This window comes from Podarcis liolepis (genome assembly GCF_965112155.1).
Source record: "Podarcis liolepis genome assembly, chromosome: 2".
Lineage (NCBI taxonomy): Eukaryota > Metazoa > Chordata > Lepidosauria > Squamata > Lacertidae > Podarcis > Podarcis liolepis.
Genome location: NC_139555.1, coordinates 18,189,289 through 18,208,575, shown reverse-complemented (window position 1 = coordinate 18,208,575; position 19,287 = coordinate 18,189,289). Strand labels below are relative to the sequence as shown.

Genomic DNA, 19,287 nt, shown 5'->3' with positions numbered 1-19,287 from the left:
TTGTGGTCTATTCCAACTCTATGATTCTATGAGAGAAAGAGCGGCTGTCTTCACCTAATGAATTCTAAGTGCCTATTTGAACGACTCTCGCCTATTATCTCAGGTGTTTTGAAAAGGAAGCCAAATTGCTTTAAGGAAGGGGTGCATATGCTCCAAACAAACCCCTTGATGTGATATTACGGATGCATACACACTCCAAAGTACATTCGGCGTGCATTCCCCCCCTCAAAGAAATATGGGCACTAGTGTTTGTCAAAAGTTGCCGGGAACTGAAACTCTGTGAGGGGTAAACTGCAGCGTCCAGATTTCCTTGAGGGAATGAATGCACTTTGATTGTACTTTAAAGTACATGTAGACAGCCTTTGTAGACAAATCATACAAGCCTGTTTGCAAAGGTACAGTGTTTGTTCTCTGATGACAAAGGTTAGGAATGCCTATAGACAAGAAAGCCTCTCTCTCACCAAGATTAAGATATGTAATCTTAAAAGCACCCTTTGTTAAAGCCAGCTTTTCCATGTTGGATCATCTTGTTCCTTCACTTTATTTCTCTATTCCTCCATGTTTTTAAAAATACTCTTGTGGACCAACGAGACAGAGAGATGGGCTTAGGTTGGGTGGAAGGAAGCAGATGTTGCATAAAGCCATACTTATGCTACCTACAAAACTGACCCCCTCCCAAATGCTTTATATTATAATTCCTTTTCCCTTCTTTGTTGTTGATGTTTTTTAAAAAAGGTCTGCTCAGAAATGGCAAATGCCCTGGGACTGTGTGCTCAACTCAACAACATGTTATTTTAGGACACTAATAGAAGCATTTGGAGATTCTCTCAGGAGACTTTCCGCCCTGGCATTAAAGACGAAATAGACACCCACATGGAGATGGGAGGTTTAAGTATTCTTTAAGTTGCCACGTTGTCAGGTGGCTGGAGAGGCAGGATGATGTGTAAACCTTGACATAAGCTGACATGGAGAAAGAAAAGTAGAACAGGATCATGCCAATTCACAGAACACGAGATCTCTTCACAAGGGCACGATTGCTGCCCGGTTCTTCCCTGCAGAGGTTCTTACGGAACAATTTCACTTTATCTTGGATCTCAGACAGAATGGCGATCTTCTGGGCCAGAACAGCTTCAAACTGAGAGGCGTAAAAATCCATGTCATAGTCTGCATCGTCAGCCATTTTCAGAAACCCTTTCAGCCACTGGAGAGACTCTTGGTGCTCCTCCACCAGAGCTTTCTCATCCATCTCTTTCCTCTTCTTCTGGCCTCTCCCCCTGGCAATGAAGGTAAGGGTTGCCGGAGAGACCTGGTCCTCATTCTGTACGCAGAACACTTTGAACTCATCCGTCTCGGGCAAGCTCTGGACTGTCCAGGGCCTGGTCAAGTCATCCAGCTGAAAGATGGATCTGGGCAAGGCGGGCTGGAGCTGTCGGAAGGCGCTTGTGTCCACTGCCAGCTCTTTCACCCGATTGGCGTACCTCAGTGTGTTGAGTGTGTGCTCACACGACCTCATCCCTGGAGAAATGGTGGCGATCATGCAGGTACAGGAGTTTTCTCCGATAAAGGAGTCCCTTAACACCTGAGTCAGTTTACTGGCCCGGAAGGGCGTGTGACCTTTGTTGCGTCCCAAAGCCCTGATGCATTCCTTAAGTGCCAAGAGGCTCTTGTTGATCTCTGCACCCTCCAGCCTGGTTTGCCGGTCCGCACTGGAGGTATCGGCTCCTCGCTCATTGCCGGCTAAATCAATCAAGGAAAACTTACCATGCAGCCTCCCTCTCCTCTTTAGGATGATCTGGAAAACAGCGTGGCTTCGGGACGAGTGGGCATTTGCTGAGGTCTGGCCAGAAGTTCTGCACCGATTCCCTATCTCAATGAGCCTCATCACATCTTCCACGCAGACCACTTCCTGCTCCAGGAGACCCACCACCTGGACCTGTTGGTTGCTATCCTCAAGCACCCTCAGCCGCTTCTTCCAGTTCAGTAGGTCATAGACCTTCCCCCAATAGATCTCGAAGAAAGCCCCAAAGACCTGGAGCTCCAGGATTTTGTAAGTGGGCTCCTGCAGCAGGCAGAAGACGTCCCGGGCAGTCATAGCATAGATCCCTTTCGAGGAATCCTGCCTCTTGCCAGAGAAGTCACCTCCCATTGTGTGGGTCTTGCCGCTGCCCGTCTGTCCATAGGCAAAGCACGTGGCCATGCCTCCTCGGAAGATGATCTCCACCAGAGGTTGCGCCGTGTGCTTGTAGACACTTTCGTTGGAGGCTTGGTCGTCGAAGGCGTGGTCGAAGCGGAAGGTCTGGTTCTCCAGGTAGCGGGTGAGATCCAGTTTCTGCTTGGCTTCGTGCACCATCACCACGTCCGAGGAAGGGATGGTCACCACGTCAACCTCCTTCAGCTCCTCCTCGCGCTGGTTGAGGGGCCTCTTTCGGACGCACACGCAGATTTTGCGCGCGCAGCCGCGGGTGGGCTCCAGGGGGCACGTTTGGGCCAGGAGAGCGGAGCCGCCGTGCTGCAAAGCGGCGCGGTACTGCTCGATCACGGCGATCACATCCGCGTGCGGGTGCGCGCCGCTGGCGCCGCGCCGCGCTCGCCTCTCCATGAACTCCAAGTGTCGCTTCTCTCGCCGCTCGCGCATCCTCTCCACCTCTAGGACGCACGGCGATTTGCGCGCGGGGCTGGGGCTGATCTTGCCCGCCGCCCCCGTCGACGGGGGCCTCTTGTTAAAGTCGCGATCCTCGCTATCGCCGCCCGACTTCTCCTTCTGGGTGGGGGTCACCACGTAGTTCTGCGGCGGGGTGGGGTGATCCCCTTGATCCGACGGCGTGGGCGCCGAGAGCGCCTCGGGGCTGGGCTCCATCGGTGCCAAATGAGGGTTGAGCGAGAAGGCGAGGCCCAGCTCCACCTTCTTGCCCTTGTTGACTCCTTTCTCGATCCACTCGACGGTCACGCTGCTGGCGTCCTCGTGCAGCGCCGTGACCAACGCCGGGTGGATCCTCCCGTCGCTCCGCTTGATCTCCAAGTAGGTGCCCACGTGGATGGCTCCGAACTGCTTCTCCATGACTGTCTGCGCCTTGAATCGGGGAGAGGAGGCGGTGCCGATCCTCGGCAGGAGCGGGTAGCGGGAGAAGGGGCCGGGCGGGCACGCTGCCGCCCAAGGCAGACAGCCACAGTCATCCAGCGCCTGGTGGTAAAAGGCACCCGTGCGCATGGCCCAGACAGAGCCCCTGCCCGCCTGACCTGCTTGACAGTCATCCTTACCAAATCGTGCGTCATAAGGGCTTCCTCGGGGTAGTTATGGCCCGGGCGCAGGCGTTGATATTTCCCCACGCCTTTCCACTACACCTCAGAATCGTTCCTGTCCAGGAGTAGTCAAGGGCGCAGGAGAATCAAAATGCAAAAGAGGCGTCGTACAAAGTCATGTGGGCTCAGTAAGGTAACGCTGTACACACGCTTTTTAGATCCGTTTTAATGGGACGCGTTTCCCCATCTGGCGTTTCCATTCTAAAGCGCGTTGCTAAGCCCTCTCCATTTCTGAATAACTTCCTCTTTGAATTTTAAGCCTCAGTTCTTCTTCTTCGTGGTTTTATATTCTTCTTCTTCTTTGTGGTTTTATATCTTTATTCTGTGTACTGCCCTCAGATCTCCAAGTATTTTGTTGTTGTTGTTTAGTCGTTTAGTCGTGTCCGACTCTTCATGACCCCATGGACCAGAGCAGGCCAGGCACTTCTGTCTTCCACTGCCTCCCGCAGTTTGGTCAAACTCATGCTGGTAGCTTCGAGAACACTATCCAACCATCTCATCCTCTGTCGTCCCCTTCTCCTTGTGCCCTCCATCTTTCCCAACATCAGAGTCTTTTCCAGGGAGTCTTCTCTTCTCATGAGGTGGCCAAAGTATTGGAGTCTCAGCTTCAGGATCTGTCCTTCCAGTGAGCACTCAGGGCTGATTTCCTTCAGAATGGATAGGTTTGATCTTCTTGCAGTCCATGGGACTCTCAAGAGTCTCCTCCAGCACCATAATTCAAAAGCATCAATTCTTCGGCGGTCAGCCTTCTTTATGGTCCAGCTCTCACTTCCATACATCACTACTGGGTAAACCATAGCTTTAACTATACGGACCTTTGTTGGCAATCCCCAAGTATAGGGTGGTATATAAATTCAATACATCATCATCATCACCATCATCATCATCATTATTCTAGACCATAGTGCAGCGGTAGGAAATCAGCGCCCCTCCTGGTGCTTTTAGACTCCAACTCCTATCCGCCCCAGCCAGCGATGGTGACAATAGTGCAGTGTTTCCCAACCACTGTTCCGCGGCACACTAGTGTGCCGCGAGATGTTGCTTGGTGTGCCGCGGGAAAAATTAAAAAATTCGAAAGATTTTTTTTTTTAAGTCAAATTTTCGATTGGGGCGCCGTCACTAGATGACCCCTGGGGTTCCCTCCCTCCCTCCCGCTCTGTGCCTCCCTCCTCCTCCTCCGGGGAGGCCCTTCCTGGCTCTCGGCCAAGGCTTGGCGGCTGCCACTCACTCACTCGCTCGCCCACCCGTCCCTCCATCCCTGCACCCGGCCTCTCCCCCTCCGTCCCCGGCACGGGGGCTGCCGGGATCCGTAGTCCCCTCGCCCTTGGGCTCCGCGCCCGCGCGGGGTGTGCAAACTACGTTTCCCAGCGTGGCCTGGCGGGCCGGGCGTTTTGTTTGAAGCGCTCTTCTCCCGGCCATGGAATGAGCGCGGCGGCGGCGGCCGGGCGGGCAGGGGCTCTTCCGCGCAGACCCCGCACATCCTGCCTGCGCCCCCGCGGAGATCGGGCGGCAGGATGGAGCCCGGGGATCCCCGCGGAGGCGGAGCGGCGGAGGCGGAGGCTGCCCCCCAGGTAGGGCTGCGTCGGGGGGGGGGGGTATTTTTGCAATGCTGCATCCGCGCTGGAGGGGACGCATCGGACCGCGGGGAGACCCCTTGGCGGGCGTGCAAGGCAATGCATGCGTGCAGGCGTTGCATGGAGTGCAGTGCAATGCAATGGCAACGCGGCGCCCTGCATGCATGCATGCAACTTCCACCGGCGCTCCGGACTTGGCAGGTGAGGGGGGTCCCCAGTGGGCAGCAGAGAGAGCCGGGAGGGCGAAGGGGAGCCGGGGGGGAGCAGCGCTGCTCCCCGAGCCGAGCCCGGGGGGAAACTTCGGCGTCGTTGCGCCGGGTGTTTGAAGCGGAGGCTGGCGGGGGCCCCTCACCTGCAAAACCTGGTCGCCTCTCATATATTTCGTGCATTGCATTCATCGCTCGCTTTCTCCTCCAAGGAGCTCCCGGGGGCGCGCGTGGTTCTCCCCGTGTTATCCTCACAACAACAGCCCTGCGAGGTGGGTCAGGCGAGTGGCCCAAGGGAGCACCCAGGGATTGTCCTGGCCAGGTGGGGTGATTTGAACCCTGCTCTCTGCCTGGTCTTCGTCCTCATTTAGCCCCCACATGTGCATGACTGTGCATGACTGAGGTTTTCCCCCCTCGTCTTGGCTATGGTGTGAGTCTGTGCTGTTAATTAATGGGGTTCTGCCTTCGGAGAAGATGAGCCAGCCCTCAAGGAGGTGATTATGTAATTTGCTAGCAATTCATGTCCCTCCCGGCGTGACGCTGCGCGCTGACGTCACGGGGCTGTAATGGTGGTGTGCCTCGAGATTTTTTTCATGAAACACGTGTGCCTTTGCCCAAAAAAGGTTGGGAAACACTGCAATAGTGTCCAGTGACATGTGGGGACATAGGAGCCAACTGCTAGGGCCCGAGGTCCCTTCGCCTCCGCCAATAAAATATTTGAGAGGGCCAAGCTCCCCTCAAGTTGATGGACATTGCCATTCAAATGGTGTGGGTGCAACCCATCATGTGGGGTGGGGCTTACCTGGGGCCCCCAATATTTTATTCAAGTTGGCACCCCTGTGTGGGGAGGTTCCCCATCTTTGTTTTACATAGTTGCAGTACTTTTATGGCAATGGAAGGCAGTGCATGTGTGTGTGTTGCAGGTGTGTAAAATCCTAGCAGATATTAACCAACCAAGCATTGGACCCTCCAATCTCTCACAATGCTAGCAAAAATAAATAACTATATAAATAAAGGACCTACCCACGTGATACCGACACAATAACCCTGCAAAAACACTGCAATAGAATGAATTATCATTCAATCTTTATTACGGTCCAGAGACCCAACAAAACATTACAAATCAATACAGAGTTCATACAGTCTACCTCCAGGTTAATCAAGCACTTTGTTTGGAAAATAGGGCTCGTTTGTTCTTGCAACCACCGATAAAAACTTTGCCACTGCCAACGTTCTAGCTTTTGTCCGGTCTTCCAGTAGGAACCTGACATAGTGAGCCTCTGACTTTCCCGGGAAAGGCACCAGCAAGGGTAGTATCAGTTCAGCCCTGGCCTGCTCATACTTCGCACAATGTAGCAAATATGGAATCAATGTCTTGAGCACACGAGCAAAGTCTGTCCTGGTAGGGAACTCCTCTCAACCTACCATCTAGCACTGCAGAGGGGATGACATTCAGTCTGGCTTTGGTGAAAAGCCTTCGATAGTTAGGTACTGTTAGGTTTTTGATGTAATGAATTATCATTATCCCCCCCCCCCCTTCTCTCCCCTCTCTGTTTTCCTCCAACCACATAATGCATGTGACAACTCTGGGCTCAGCTACACTAGTGTGTTTTTTAAAGTATTTTAAATGTATTATGACACTGACACAAAATGGCACTGGAGAGTTCGATCCTTCGGCAACGTGATTTCTTTTCTCTCTTTTTTCGAAATAATTTATATTTGATTTTACAAGTGCAAAGTTATAACAGTACAAAATACATATCCATATTTAGAGATTTCTCCAGATCTCTAGACTTCCCACCTTCCCCTCCATGGGTCCTATTATAAATCTTTTCAACTACATGTTACTTCATCATCCAAATTTTATGTCTCTCTCCATTTTATCCATAATATTTCTATCCTTCACTTCATTGACTCAAAAGCGTTTATGCTGATAATAAATTATATATTAAAAAGTGAAAAGGATGCATAACATTGCACTGAAAATATGACCTTTAAAGCTGGTCGACTAATTGCATAAAATATTGTCTATGTGGCTTTGGCTGGGATGGTGCTCCAATAACATCATATTCTGGAGTCACAATAAGGCTGCATTCCCCACCCGTGGCAGTGAACACCTGTCCATTTCAGCAACTCCATGCTGGGTATAAATTCAACAGGGGAATTTTTTCCTAGCACTACATTGCCAATCTATACCTGTTGGATTTGTCTGACATGCAGCTCTTAACACAGAAGCCATGCCAGAAATATAAGTAATAAATCTCATTAGCAGATGGAGAGGAACATCTTCCTATGGAGACACAGAAGGGACAATTTTTGCTCCCTTTCTTCTGCTTAACTTCTTCACATTTGTAACTGATGTTTCCTTTCTTCCCAGGAGAACTCCGCTTAGGTGGAAATGTGTGCTTTCTGGGACACAAAGCTGATGAAATGAGTGGTGTAATTGTGTTTACTTTGTGGGGATTTAAGATCAGTTCACAGCTCTATAGGAGCTGGAAGAGAGTGATGGGGCAACTGACTGAGGCTGCATTATATGCCTGCCTTTAAAGTTATGTTCAGCTTCTCGTTTCCAGAATTGCACTCCCAGTTGTGAGCCTTAACCAAAAAACCAAAAACAAACCTCAGCTGTCAAATCTAAAAGGTCAGAATTCATTGGATTGACAGGCTGAAATCCCAAAAAGGGAGACATTAGAAAATGAGTCTTAAGGCTGCAATGCTATGCATGTTTATCCAACACTCTCCTTGAAATCAGTGGGGCTTATTGCCAACTGAATGTAGTTAAGGCGTTAGTGGCAACATTGATTTTCTTTTAAGACTGAAGAGTTCTCCTAGAATCTCTCCAGTGCATCACGGAGCTTTCATTCATTGCTTGTAGAACAGGTATGTTAAGATAAGATTACCGCCCCCTTCGACATCTGTTTCTACAGACAAGTTCTAGAGCAGTTTCCCAAATCTGGATCGCTAGTTGTTGTTGGTTTTGGACTGCAGTTCCCATCATCCCTGACCACTGGCCTTGCTAGCTAGGGAGTTGTAGTGGAAAAACAGGTGGAAACCCAAGTTTGGGAAACATTGCTCTAGAGCAGGAGTTGGCAACCTAAGGCCCATGGGCCACAAGAGGCCCACAGGGGTTGTTTTACCAGCCCACGAGCTGCCCCTGAACCGAGCCGCTTGCTCGGCAAGTCCCTGCACGCTGCGCTAAACCCGCACAGCGCAGTGTGTGACTCGCTTCAACGGTGCCGAAAATCCCATCTGTGCAGGTGCAGATGCCGGAAATCGTGGGGGCACACACGCATGCGCAATCCGGTCCATGGAGGGCTCTCCGCTGGAGTGAACCAGCCCAGGCCAGGTAAACCTCGCTGACCCCTGCTCTAGAGTTTCATTGGGAGACAGTATATTGTAGTGGTTAGAGTGTCAGTCTATGGCTGGGGAGACCAGATTCAAATCCCCACCCAGCCATGGAGCCCACCTTGAGTTAGTCACTTGCCTTGTGATGGGGAAGGTATACGGACCATGTGTGCTGTTGGAGCTTCTTGGAGGAATGTGAAATGGTTAGATATGCAATAAATAAACACTATAGCACATGATGCTTGCCATGCAGTGCCACATCTCAATGGTAGAGCACATGGACATACCCTCCCAACATTCCTCTAATGAAAATAGGGGTGCCTTATTTCATTGTTGTTGCTGCTGCTGTATGTATATATATATGGGTTGCCCCAGCCACTCTGAGCAACTTCCAATATATATATATATATATATATATATATATATATATATATATGTAAACTTTTTTTAAAAAATACTTCCGCATACAAGGGTGCCTTCAGATGTCTTCTAAAGGTTGTACAGTGGTACCTCGGGTTACAGACGCTTCAGGTTACAGACTCCGCTAACCCAGAAATAGTACCTCGGGTTATGAACTTTGCTTCAGGATGAGAACAGAAATCGAGTGCCAGCGGCGCAGCAGCAGCAGGAGGTCCCATTAGCTAAAGTAGTCCCTCAGGTTAAGAACAGTTTCAGGTTAAGAAAGGACCTCCAGAATGAATTAAGTTCTTAACCCGAAGTACCACTGTATAGTTACTTATCTCCTTTCCTCGGGGGGTCACATAACTCCATACCCTCCAGCATTTCTCTGATGAAAATAGGGACCTCCTAAGGGAAACCGGGACATTATGAGATCAAATCAGAAACCAGGACGGCTTTTGTAAATTTGGGACTTCCTCTGGAAAATAGGGACACCTGGAAGGTCTGCATGCATTGGCTACAAGAGACCCCCAGGTTCAGTCATCAACAACAGCCACTACCCTCAGCTCGGGAACCCTCATACTGAATTTGGCAACAATATCTCGAGAGGCAGCCAAACCTATGGAGAACAGGTGGATGGACAGATGGACAGGCCGCTTTGCAAAATATACAGCAGACAGACACGCAGCCTGGAAAAGCCTATCTCACTTTTATCTAACACTGAGATGTTAACATTTTAATATTCAGGAACCATTCTTATTTCTCTCTGTCATCCTGCCTTGCCTGAAAATTGCAGACATTACATTAAAGGTAGCCGATATACATGTATTTAATAAATTAAGATAAAGAATGGAAGTGTGATTAATTGAAAGTGCTCAGTGGTGTATTTTATTCAAAACCACTGCTTTAACACAAGTGCTTTGTGAGAGATTCACTACTGGACAAATGAGGTACGCTTGCTTATCCGTTTATTCTGTATTGATAAGATTATGAATTGTAGTGGCATGCTGAGTGACGTCCACATTTGCATAAATTAAGCCACTTCCTTTTTTTTATATGAAATGCATTCAGGAGAATTCATTTGCATCACAAGGGGCAGTGGAAATTTGAGAGAGTCTGCGTGATTTCATAAAAGGACATTCACTGATCTCTTTGTTCTGCAGTCTCCAGTTCCCCTCTGGCATGCTTTTGGAATATCCATTGCCGCAATTCACCAGGGCCATGCTACCCGGCTGCATGTGAGAGAGGGATGAGGCCATGTCAATTTGCCTGGGTGGAATCAACCGTCCTTGGGCAACTAAAGGTGACCCGGAAACTACAACTAATCCAGAATGCAGCAGCTAGACTGGTGACTGGGAGCGGCCTCCGAGACCATATAACACCGGTCTTGAAAGACCTACATTGGCTCCCAGTACGTTTCCGAGCACAATTCAAAGTGTTGGTGCTGACCTTTAAAGCCCTAAACAGCCTCGGTCCAGTATATCTGAAGGAGCGTCTCCACTCCCATCGTTTTACCTCATCTTTCTGAGGTCCAGCACCGAGGGCCTTCTGGCGGTTCCCTCACTGCGAGAAGCCAAGTTACAGGGAATCAGGCAGAGGGCCTTCTCGGTAGTGGCACCTTCCCTGTGGAATGCCCTCCCACCAGATGTCAAAGAGAACAACAACTACCAGACTTTTAGAAGTCATCTGAAGGCAGCCCTGTTTAGGGAAGCTTTTAATGTTTAATGCATTACAGTATTTTATTATTTTTTTGGAAGCTGCCCAGAGTGGCTGGGGAAGCCCAGCCAGATGGGCGGGTATAAATAATAAATTATTATTATTATTATTATTATTATTATTATTATTATTATTATTGAAAGATGAGGCAGTGAGGTCAACTTAACAGGCCTGGTTGCAATCAACACCTATTTGTCATTGGAAGGAGAGATGAGACAATGCACCCCCTTCAGTTGACATGGTTGGATTTAGCTGTAATTTGGCAGCTGAGGGAGAAACCAGACAGTGAGACCCCCTAATTGGAATCAACTCCCATATTGCAATGGAGACATGAGACAAGACGTCCTCCTCCATTCTGACTGGAACCAACTGCCTTTGGCTCCCTTTGGCCCCAGACTTTATATATATAAGGTAAAGGACCCCTGGACAGTTAAGTCCAGTCAAAGGGGACTATGGGGTTGCGACACTAATCTTGCTTTCAGGCCGAGAGAGCCAGCGTTTGTCCACAGACAGCTTTTCGGGTTCATGTGGCTAGCATGACTAAACCGCTTCTGGCACAACGAGACACCGTGTCGGAAACCAGAGCGTATAGTAACACCGTTTACCTTTCTGCCGCAGTGGTACCTACTTATCTACTTGCACTGGTGTGCTTTTGAAATGCTAGGTTGGCAGGAGATGGGACAGAGCAACAGGAGCTCATCCCGTCATGGAGATTCAAACCGCTAAACTTCCGATCGGCAAGCCCAAGAAGCTCAGTGGTTTAGCCCACAGCGCCACCCGCATCATTATATAGCTGCATGTAAACACTGAAACTTGAATATTTATTTTCTTTCTTCCCCCATTCCTTTTCTTTTCCTTTTCAACTACCTCATACCCTCCAAAATTTCTTCAATAAAAATAGAAGTGTCCTATTCTATTATTATTATTATTATTATTATTATTATTATTATTATTACTATGCTATTCTTACAGGGTTACCCCAGCCACTCTGAGCAGCTTCCTATATAGAAACACAACAAAACATTAAAATTTTAAAAATGTTCCCTATACAGGGCTGCCTTCAGATGTCTTCTAAAGGCTGTATAGTTACTTATCTCCTTCGCTTGGGGGTCGCATAACTCTATACCAGGCATAGGCAAATTCCAGCCCTCCAGATGTTTAAGGCTAAAATTCCCATCGTCCCTGACCACTGGTCCTGTTAGCTATGGATGATGGGAATTGTAGTCCCAAACATCTGGAGGGCTGGAGTTTGCCTATGCCTGCTCTATACCCTGCAACATTTCTCTGATGAAAATAGAGAGATCCTAAGGAAAAGCGAGACATTCTGGGATCAAATCAGAAACCGGGATAACTTCTGTAAGCTCTTCCTGACAGTAAGAGCTGTTCGACAGTGGAATTTGCTGCCAAGGAGTGTGGTGGAGTCTCCTTCTTTGGAGGTCTTTAAGCAGAGGCTTGACAACCATATGTCAGGAGTGCTCTGATGGTGTTTCCTGCTTGGCAGGGGGTTGGACTCGATGGCCCTTGTGGTTTCTTCCAACTCTATGATTCTATGATTCTGTAAATCCAGGATTGTCCCTGGAAGGTAAGGACACTTGGAGGTTCTGCTCTCTCTCTTAGATTGTAAACCATTATTTTATATTGCTAACTGTGATATAAAGGCAGAAAATAAGGAAATACACAACTGCATAATTCACAAGATATCTGGATGGTCACATGCAGCAGCGTAAATAGAACGTTGGCTCCTTTTGAAAATTAGTGTAAAGCAGCGATAGTTAGTGCAGAGTCCTTCAAAAGTTGTGGACTAAAGTTCCCATCCTCCCTGGCTATGGTGGCTGGGGCGATGGGAGTTGTAGTTCAAAACATCAGGCGGGCATCTGGTGTAAAGCTTACTGGTGACCGCTACAAAGCCAGGACTTTATCTCAAACTTCTGATTCTTGCAAGTTGGTCCTAATATGATAGGTAAGGACATGTCGGGCAGAAATTCAACAGGTATAGATTGGCAAGTCTTCCCAGGACAATCTCCCCCTACTCCTGATGAGATATGTCAATCAGAGGCAGAGCTAACTGCTCTGGCATCCAGGGGCAGGGCCAGGGGGGCGGGGCGAGCGTCCCAGGGTGGTGGCACCCACAGTGAACATCCCAGGGGGCGAGCTGCCCAGGAGGGGTGGAGCGAGCTTCCCATGGTGGACTGCTTCCTGGGGGGAGGGAGCTGCGCCACATTGCCAGCAGCCTTCCTCCCTTCCGTCTTCCTTTTAACAGCTTGGGGGAGGCTCCCTCCCAGGAAGCAGCCTGGGAGTGGGGGGCAACGCCGCGCCACCCCCCTGTGACTCTCAAGCCTCCCCTGAGCTGTCAAAACAAAGGGGGAAGGGTGGAAGGCCGCTGGTAAGCTACACAGCTCTGCCCCTTCCCCTGACGGCTCAGGGTAGGCTTGGGAGTTGTGGATGGATGGCATGCCAAATGTCACCCCCCTCAGTGATGACACCCGGGGCAGACCACCCCCCTGGCCCCCTTCCTCCACCCCTGAGCGGTGCTATTCCAGTCATGCTGCAGACTTGCCCTTGCGGAAGAGAACTTCTTTCTCCTCTCCCCTTCAACTCCTAGGCACTCTGGATCAGATTTTGGGGGTACACAGGGAGAAGAGACAAAGGAAAAGCCACGTTGTGCAAGCAGAACAACTCTCTCACAGAACAAGATACAGCAGGGGAACTGGGGGCGGCATTCACCTGACCTCCCTGCTGCATAATAGGATGAGGAGGGGGCAAGGCAACAGCCTGGTTGTTGCGGTGCAAATGCACTGGCAAGAGCACGGAATTGGTTCCGCTGGTGCTTTTGCACCACACTGACTTTGCTTCTTCCACCACTGATGTCAATTCATTTCACATCCCTTGCTTTTTGACATTAATCTGCTTACCTAATGGGACAGTTTAACAGGGGGCGTTTTGTGGGTTTTTTGTGCTACTAGATATTATCATATTATAGGCAGCCAAGCACAGCTGGTGACCTGCCAACTACATATGGCAACCCATCAGGGGCTTGATAACCTCCTGTTTGTGTGGGCTGCCTGGGACTCCCAAAACAGAGGGGTAATGAAGCCCCTGGCAAGTGACACTGCATTTGGCAGGTGTGGTTCAGTCAGCTTGATGGATCACAGGTTGTGTAGGCCTGCTGTAAGATTTCCTAAATATGGATAGACTATGACTGATTCCATTTCATGGTGCTGGCTCTTCTTCAGTTATTGAGCTTGAGGTATATATGTGCACACTTGTGCATGGGGCAGAGAAAGTTGCTCTTTTATGGAGTTACACACCTTCCAACATTTCTCCGATGAAAATAGGGAAGTCCTATTCAGTAGTAGTAGGACGCTGGTGGCGCTGTGGTCTAAATCACTGAGCCTAGGAATTGCAGATCAGAAGGTCAGCGGTTCGAATCCCCATGACGGGGTGAGCTGCCGTTGCTCAGTCCCTGCTCCTGCCAACCTAGCAGTTCAAAAGCACGTCAAAGTGCAAGTAGATAAATAGGTACCACTCCAGCGGGAAGGTAAACGGCGTTTCTGTGCGCTGCTCTGGTTCGCCAGAAGCGGCTTAGTCATGCTGGCCACATGACCCAGAAGCTGCACCCCGGCTCCCTTGGCCAGTAAAGTGAGATGAGCGCCGCAACCCCAGAGTCGTTTGTGACTGGACCTAACGGTCAGGGGTCCCTTTACCTTTTTATTCAATAGTAGTAGTAGTAGTAGTAGTAGTAGTAGTAGTAGTAGTAATTTTACTATTTATACCTTGTCCATCTTACTGGGTTGCCCCAGCCACTCTGGGTGGCTTCCAACATATTTAAACATAACATTGAAAAACTTCCTTATACAGTGGTACCTCGGTTTTCGAACATCTTGGAAGTTAAACAGTCTTCCGGAACAGATTACGTTCGAAAACCAAGGTACCACTATACAGGGCTGCCTTCAGATGGCTCAGGGGCCGTATCAATCCATACCCTCCAACATTTCTCTGATGTAAATAGGGATGTCCCATTCCACAATGATAATTTTACGATTTATACCCCACACATCTCACTGGATTGCCCCAGCCACTCTGGGCAGCTTCCAACATATATAAAAACATAATTAAACATTAAACATTTTTTTAAAAAACCTTCCCTATACAGGATTGCCTTCAGATGGCTCGGGGGCTGGATAACTCCATAGCCTCCAAAATTTCTCCAATGAAAATAGGGACAGCCTAAGGAAAAGCGGGACATTCCGGGATCGAATAAGAAACTGGGCTGGCTTCTCTAAATCAGGGATGTCCCTGGAAAATAGGGACACTTTGGGGGTTTGGGACCAAAAAATGAGCTCCAAAGATTGTTCCTACATTAGAACGATGCCCCCCCAATTCTTCTGCCTCCCTTATGGTGCCTATTGTTAAATTCCAGTGGTTTTCTAAATAGCAATTGTAATCTCTCCAAAGGAAAACCTAAAATTGGCTGCTTGTAGAGCACTGGGTTACATTGAAGCCTAGCAGCTGTTCAGTTCACTTGTCTCCTCCTGCATGGCTGAAAAGTTGATCTTGAAGACTGATGTCTAATGGGAAAAAGAATATATTGCTTGCAGTTTCCCAAAACACCGCAGAATTCTCATCTGTCGCTGGTTTCAAATTCTCATTGCAATAAAAGAGAGGGCAGACCTCTCTTCTTACTAATATAGGACTCTTAGGTTGTTGTGTTGCTGGAGATGTCTGTCTCTCTCTCTGTGTGTGTATACACACACTGCACAGAAATTTTGCAATGTGGAAAGTTTTCAGGGATTCACTCCCTCTCCCCAAACCAGGGAGAAAATACACAGAAAAATGTTGTGTGGTTTTTTTTTTTTTAAAAAAGTTTGCTACAAGGTTATATTACAATTCACTAAGAGATGGGTTGTATTTCTCATTCTCTATTTTTTAAAAACAACAAAACAACACTATTCTTACTGTTTTGTTTGTTATTATGTTAAGCACTTTTGTGTGCTTATACTGTAAACCACCTTGTGATCCTCGCATGAAGGCCAGTATAAAAATCTAATAGTAATAAAACAATTCAGTGAATTTATTCATGTATGCGACTACAGCGGCAAGAATGTTATTTGTCCAAAAATGGAAAGAAGCAGAAGTCCCAGCAAAGGAAGAATGGATACAAAAACTTATGGAATATACAGAAATGGTGAAAATTACCGGAAAAAATAAGAAATCAAGGCAACAAACTTTTTATTAAAAAATGGAAATAGTTTATTGAATATGTACAAATAAATTGTAAACAGATAAGGACATTGGCAGGATTGTTGCAATAACTCGCAGTTCCATAAGGGTAAATAATTAAAGTAGATGAATAAAAGAATAAGTTAATTTAGAATATGCAGGAAATGATATATATATATAAATTTAAGGAACCGCAGAAAGAGGAGGAAGTAAGTCGAGTTTTGAAATGTTAAAATGACTGTGAAAGTATTGAAATGTATATAACTGAAAATTGCAAAATTAAAATTAAAATTGAACAACACAAATTAAAATATGACAAGAATGTGCAGTACACATGTCACCCCAGACTGAACTTAGCATGCTACCTGCCCTCAAAGCCTGTTTCTTTCTAAAAGCCTTTTCCTGGCCTAGATATAAGTGATGGCAAAAGCTTTCACTGCTAAATTTCTTTTGTGTTGGCTGATGTTCATGGGTGCAAAGCCAGGGGGCGGGAGCAGAAAATGGCTACCCTACTGTTTTAAAAAAGAACTAATTGTATGTGCCGGCTCATGAGGCTGGTCACTCCTGCTCTTGCTTTCTCTGTGGAATTTGCATAGGGCTATTTTGTTATAGTCTTGGTGAAAACATCCAGGCCAGTGAGCTACAGCCTGATAATTTATACCTGACACATTAAGCAGCATTCGGCTTTCAGCCTTATTCTAACAATGCTCTCTGAGTGAATAATTGCCCTCTAACTCACACCCTGGAGTATCTTGTTGCTCGTACATCAAGTTCCTATCTAATTGTGGCAGTAAACAGACATGATTTTCTGCACAAGAGAAAATAAGGGACAAACATATCAAAATACATAATCATAAAATTGTAGAGCTAGAAGGAACCTTGAGGGTCATCTAATTCAATTTCTTGAAACACAGGGATCTCAACTAAAGCATCCTTGACAGGTGGCTGCTTAAAAACCTACAATGAAGGAGAAACCACCATCTTCTGAAGGAGTCTGTTCGTGTCAGAAAGTTCCTCCTGATGTTTAGTTGGAATCTCCTTTCTTGAAGCCACTGGTTTGGATCCTACCCTCCGGAACAGGAGGAAACAAGCTTGCCCCATCCTCCATGTGACAGCCCTTGAGATATTTGAAGATGGCTATCATATCTCCTTTTGAATTATGGTACTAGAGGAGACTCTTGAGAGTCCCATGGACTGCAAGAAGATCAAACCTATCCATTCTGAAGGAAATCAGCCCTGAGTGCTCACTGGAAGGACAGATCCTGAAGCTGAGGCTCCAGTACTTTGGCCACCTCATGAGAAGAGAAGACTCCCTGGAAAAGACCCTGATGTTGGGAAAGATTGAGGGCACAAGGAGAAGGGGACGACAGAGGACAAGGTGGTTGGACAGTGTTCTCGAAGCTACCAACATGAGTCTGACCAAACTGCGGGAGGCAGTGGAAGACAGGAGTGTCTGGCGTGCTCTGGTCCATGGGGTCACGAAGAGTCGGACATGACTAAATGACAACAAATCATATCTCCTCTCAGTCTCCTCTTTTCCAAGCTAAACATATCCAACACCTTCAAGTGTTCCTCATAAGGCTTGGTTTCCAGACCCTTTCTCATCTTGGTCACCCTCCTCAACACACATTCCAGCTTGTCAACATACTTCTTAAATTGTGGCACCCAGAACTGGACACAGTAATCTAGCTGTGGTTTGACCAATGCAGAACAGAACAGGACTATTCCTGTTTGGTTTGACCCTGCCTTCTACCAACCCTGTCCAGTCTGGGGCCCTCGAGATGCTTTGAACTACAACTCCCATCAACCCTGTCCACCTTGCCCAGTGATCAGGGATGATAAGAGTTGTAGTTCAAAGTTTCTTGAGGGCTCCAGACTGGAAAAGGTTGGTAGAAGGCAGGATCAAACCAAATTTCTCTCCCATGCATTAGGTCTTACTGGCCCCCACTATCTGTAAAAGATGAACCCATTATTATTTTTTAGAGGCTGAAAGTTTGAAGAGCTTTCAGAATCCCACCCCCACCCCTTTTTCTTCATTTTTGGAAACCTTTTTTTCTTTTCTTTTTAAGAATTATCTTCTCTCTCCAGTACTCCTCCTGCTAGGAACAAGGGCAAAGTTGCCTCCCAATTAAATGCTAATCTTGAGTCTCAGTGATTGATTTTAATGCTTCCGTGAACAACACATGCAGTGCTTCCAAGTCTGGATAAAAAATGGAAAGGGCTATCATTAATCCTCAAGCCTCAGTATGTAATTCAAACGCTATTTAAAATTGATAAATTCCTTTAGCTGCACAGCTTTTCATGGGAAGTTTTATCCAGAGAACCCTCGCCTGCATGAGTGCCGCCTAGTTTTTATTTATTTCTGAAATATACGAACCGTGGCCAGTTGGGCCTTGACTGGGATTGCTTAACCCTCTAGCGGTTCCAGGAAATAAGAAGATGGAAGGTCAGTGTCGGAGCGCAAACCTTGAATGCAAAAGGTCCCAGGTTAAATCACAAGCATCTCCTGGTAGGTCTAGGAATGTTCCCTGCTTGAAAGTCTGCAATGCAGCTGACAATTAGAGACAACTTATTTACTTATTTAGTTCCGGGGTTTGTATAGGTAAAGGACCCCTGGATGGTTAAGTCCCGTCAAAGATGCCTATGGGGTGCAGCGCTCATCTTGCTTTTCAGACCGAGGGAGCCAGCGTTTTCCCACAGAAAGCTTTCCAGGTCATGTGGTCAGCATGACTTAACTGCTTCTGGTGCAACGGAACACCGTGATGGAAACCAGAGCGCATGGAAATGCTGTTTATCTTCCCACTGCAGTGGTACCTATTTATCTACTTGCGCTGGCGTGCTTTCGAACTGCTAGGTTGGCAGGAGCTGGGACAGAGCAATGGGAGCTCAACCTGTCAGGGGGATTTGAACCACTGACCTTCTGAGAGGCAAGCCCAAGAGGCTCAGTGGTTTAGACCATAGCGCCACCGGCGTATATAGACACTTCCTAACCAGAGTCCTCTGGGTGGTTCAAAAAAGAAAGCAACCCCCCCAAACCCCTATTAACCTACAGCAGGGGTGAGGAACATTTCTCATCCGAGGGCAACAGTCTCTTCTGAAGGTCACAGGCCCATGGATGGCAGAGCTGGGCGATATCTCTTTTCCAACATTGTAATATACCGCTGGCTAAACTTCGCAATATGCTGTTATATTATAAAAGAAGGCAGGGAGGAAGAAAGTAGTTGCTGGCCACTGAGACAATTAGTGTCACTGTGCGCACTTCCTGCCTCTTCCTGTTGAGGCCAAGAGGGCGGCACTACTCTGGGTGGAGTGCATCAGCCAGGGCACTGCATGGCAGGGTACCGTAGAGCTGCTGACCCTGGCCCTGTGAAGCATGGGGTGAAGTTTCCTCCTTCTCCAGCACCTGGCACACAGAGGAAGGAACCATGGCTCTGCTTGGCACAGGGCAAAGCCCCTGCCACTCCAGCACCTGGCGTTTGGAGGAAGGATCGCCAGCTTCCTGATGGTGAAATTGTTCTCTCTCAGGC

General features: G+C 47.9%; 1 protein-coding gene across 1 annotated transcript; it reads right to left on the bottom strand.

The window, feature by feature from the left end:
• Positions 1-876: 876 nt before the first annotated feature.
• On the bottom strand, positions 877-3,224 carry KIF2B (kinesin family member 2B). Its single transcript, XM_083490019.1, has one exon. It carries the CDS (start codon positions 3,206-3,208, stop codon positions 1,001-1,003), a length of 2,208 nt encoding a protein of 735 aa, XP_083346145.1. The 5' UTR covers positions 3,209-3,224; the 3' UTR covers positions 877-1,000.
• Between the last annotated feature and the right edge of the window lie 16,063 nt (positions 3,225-19,287).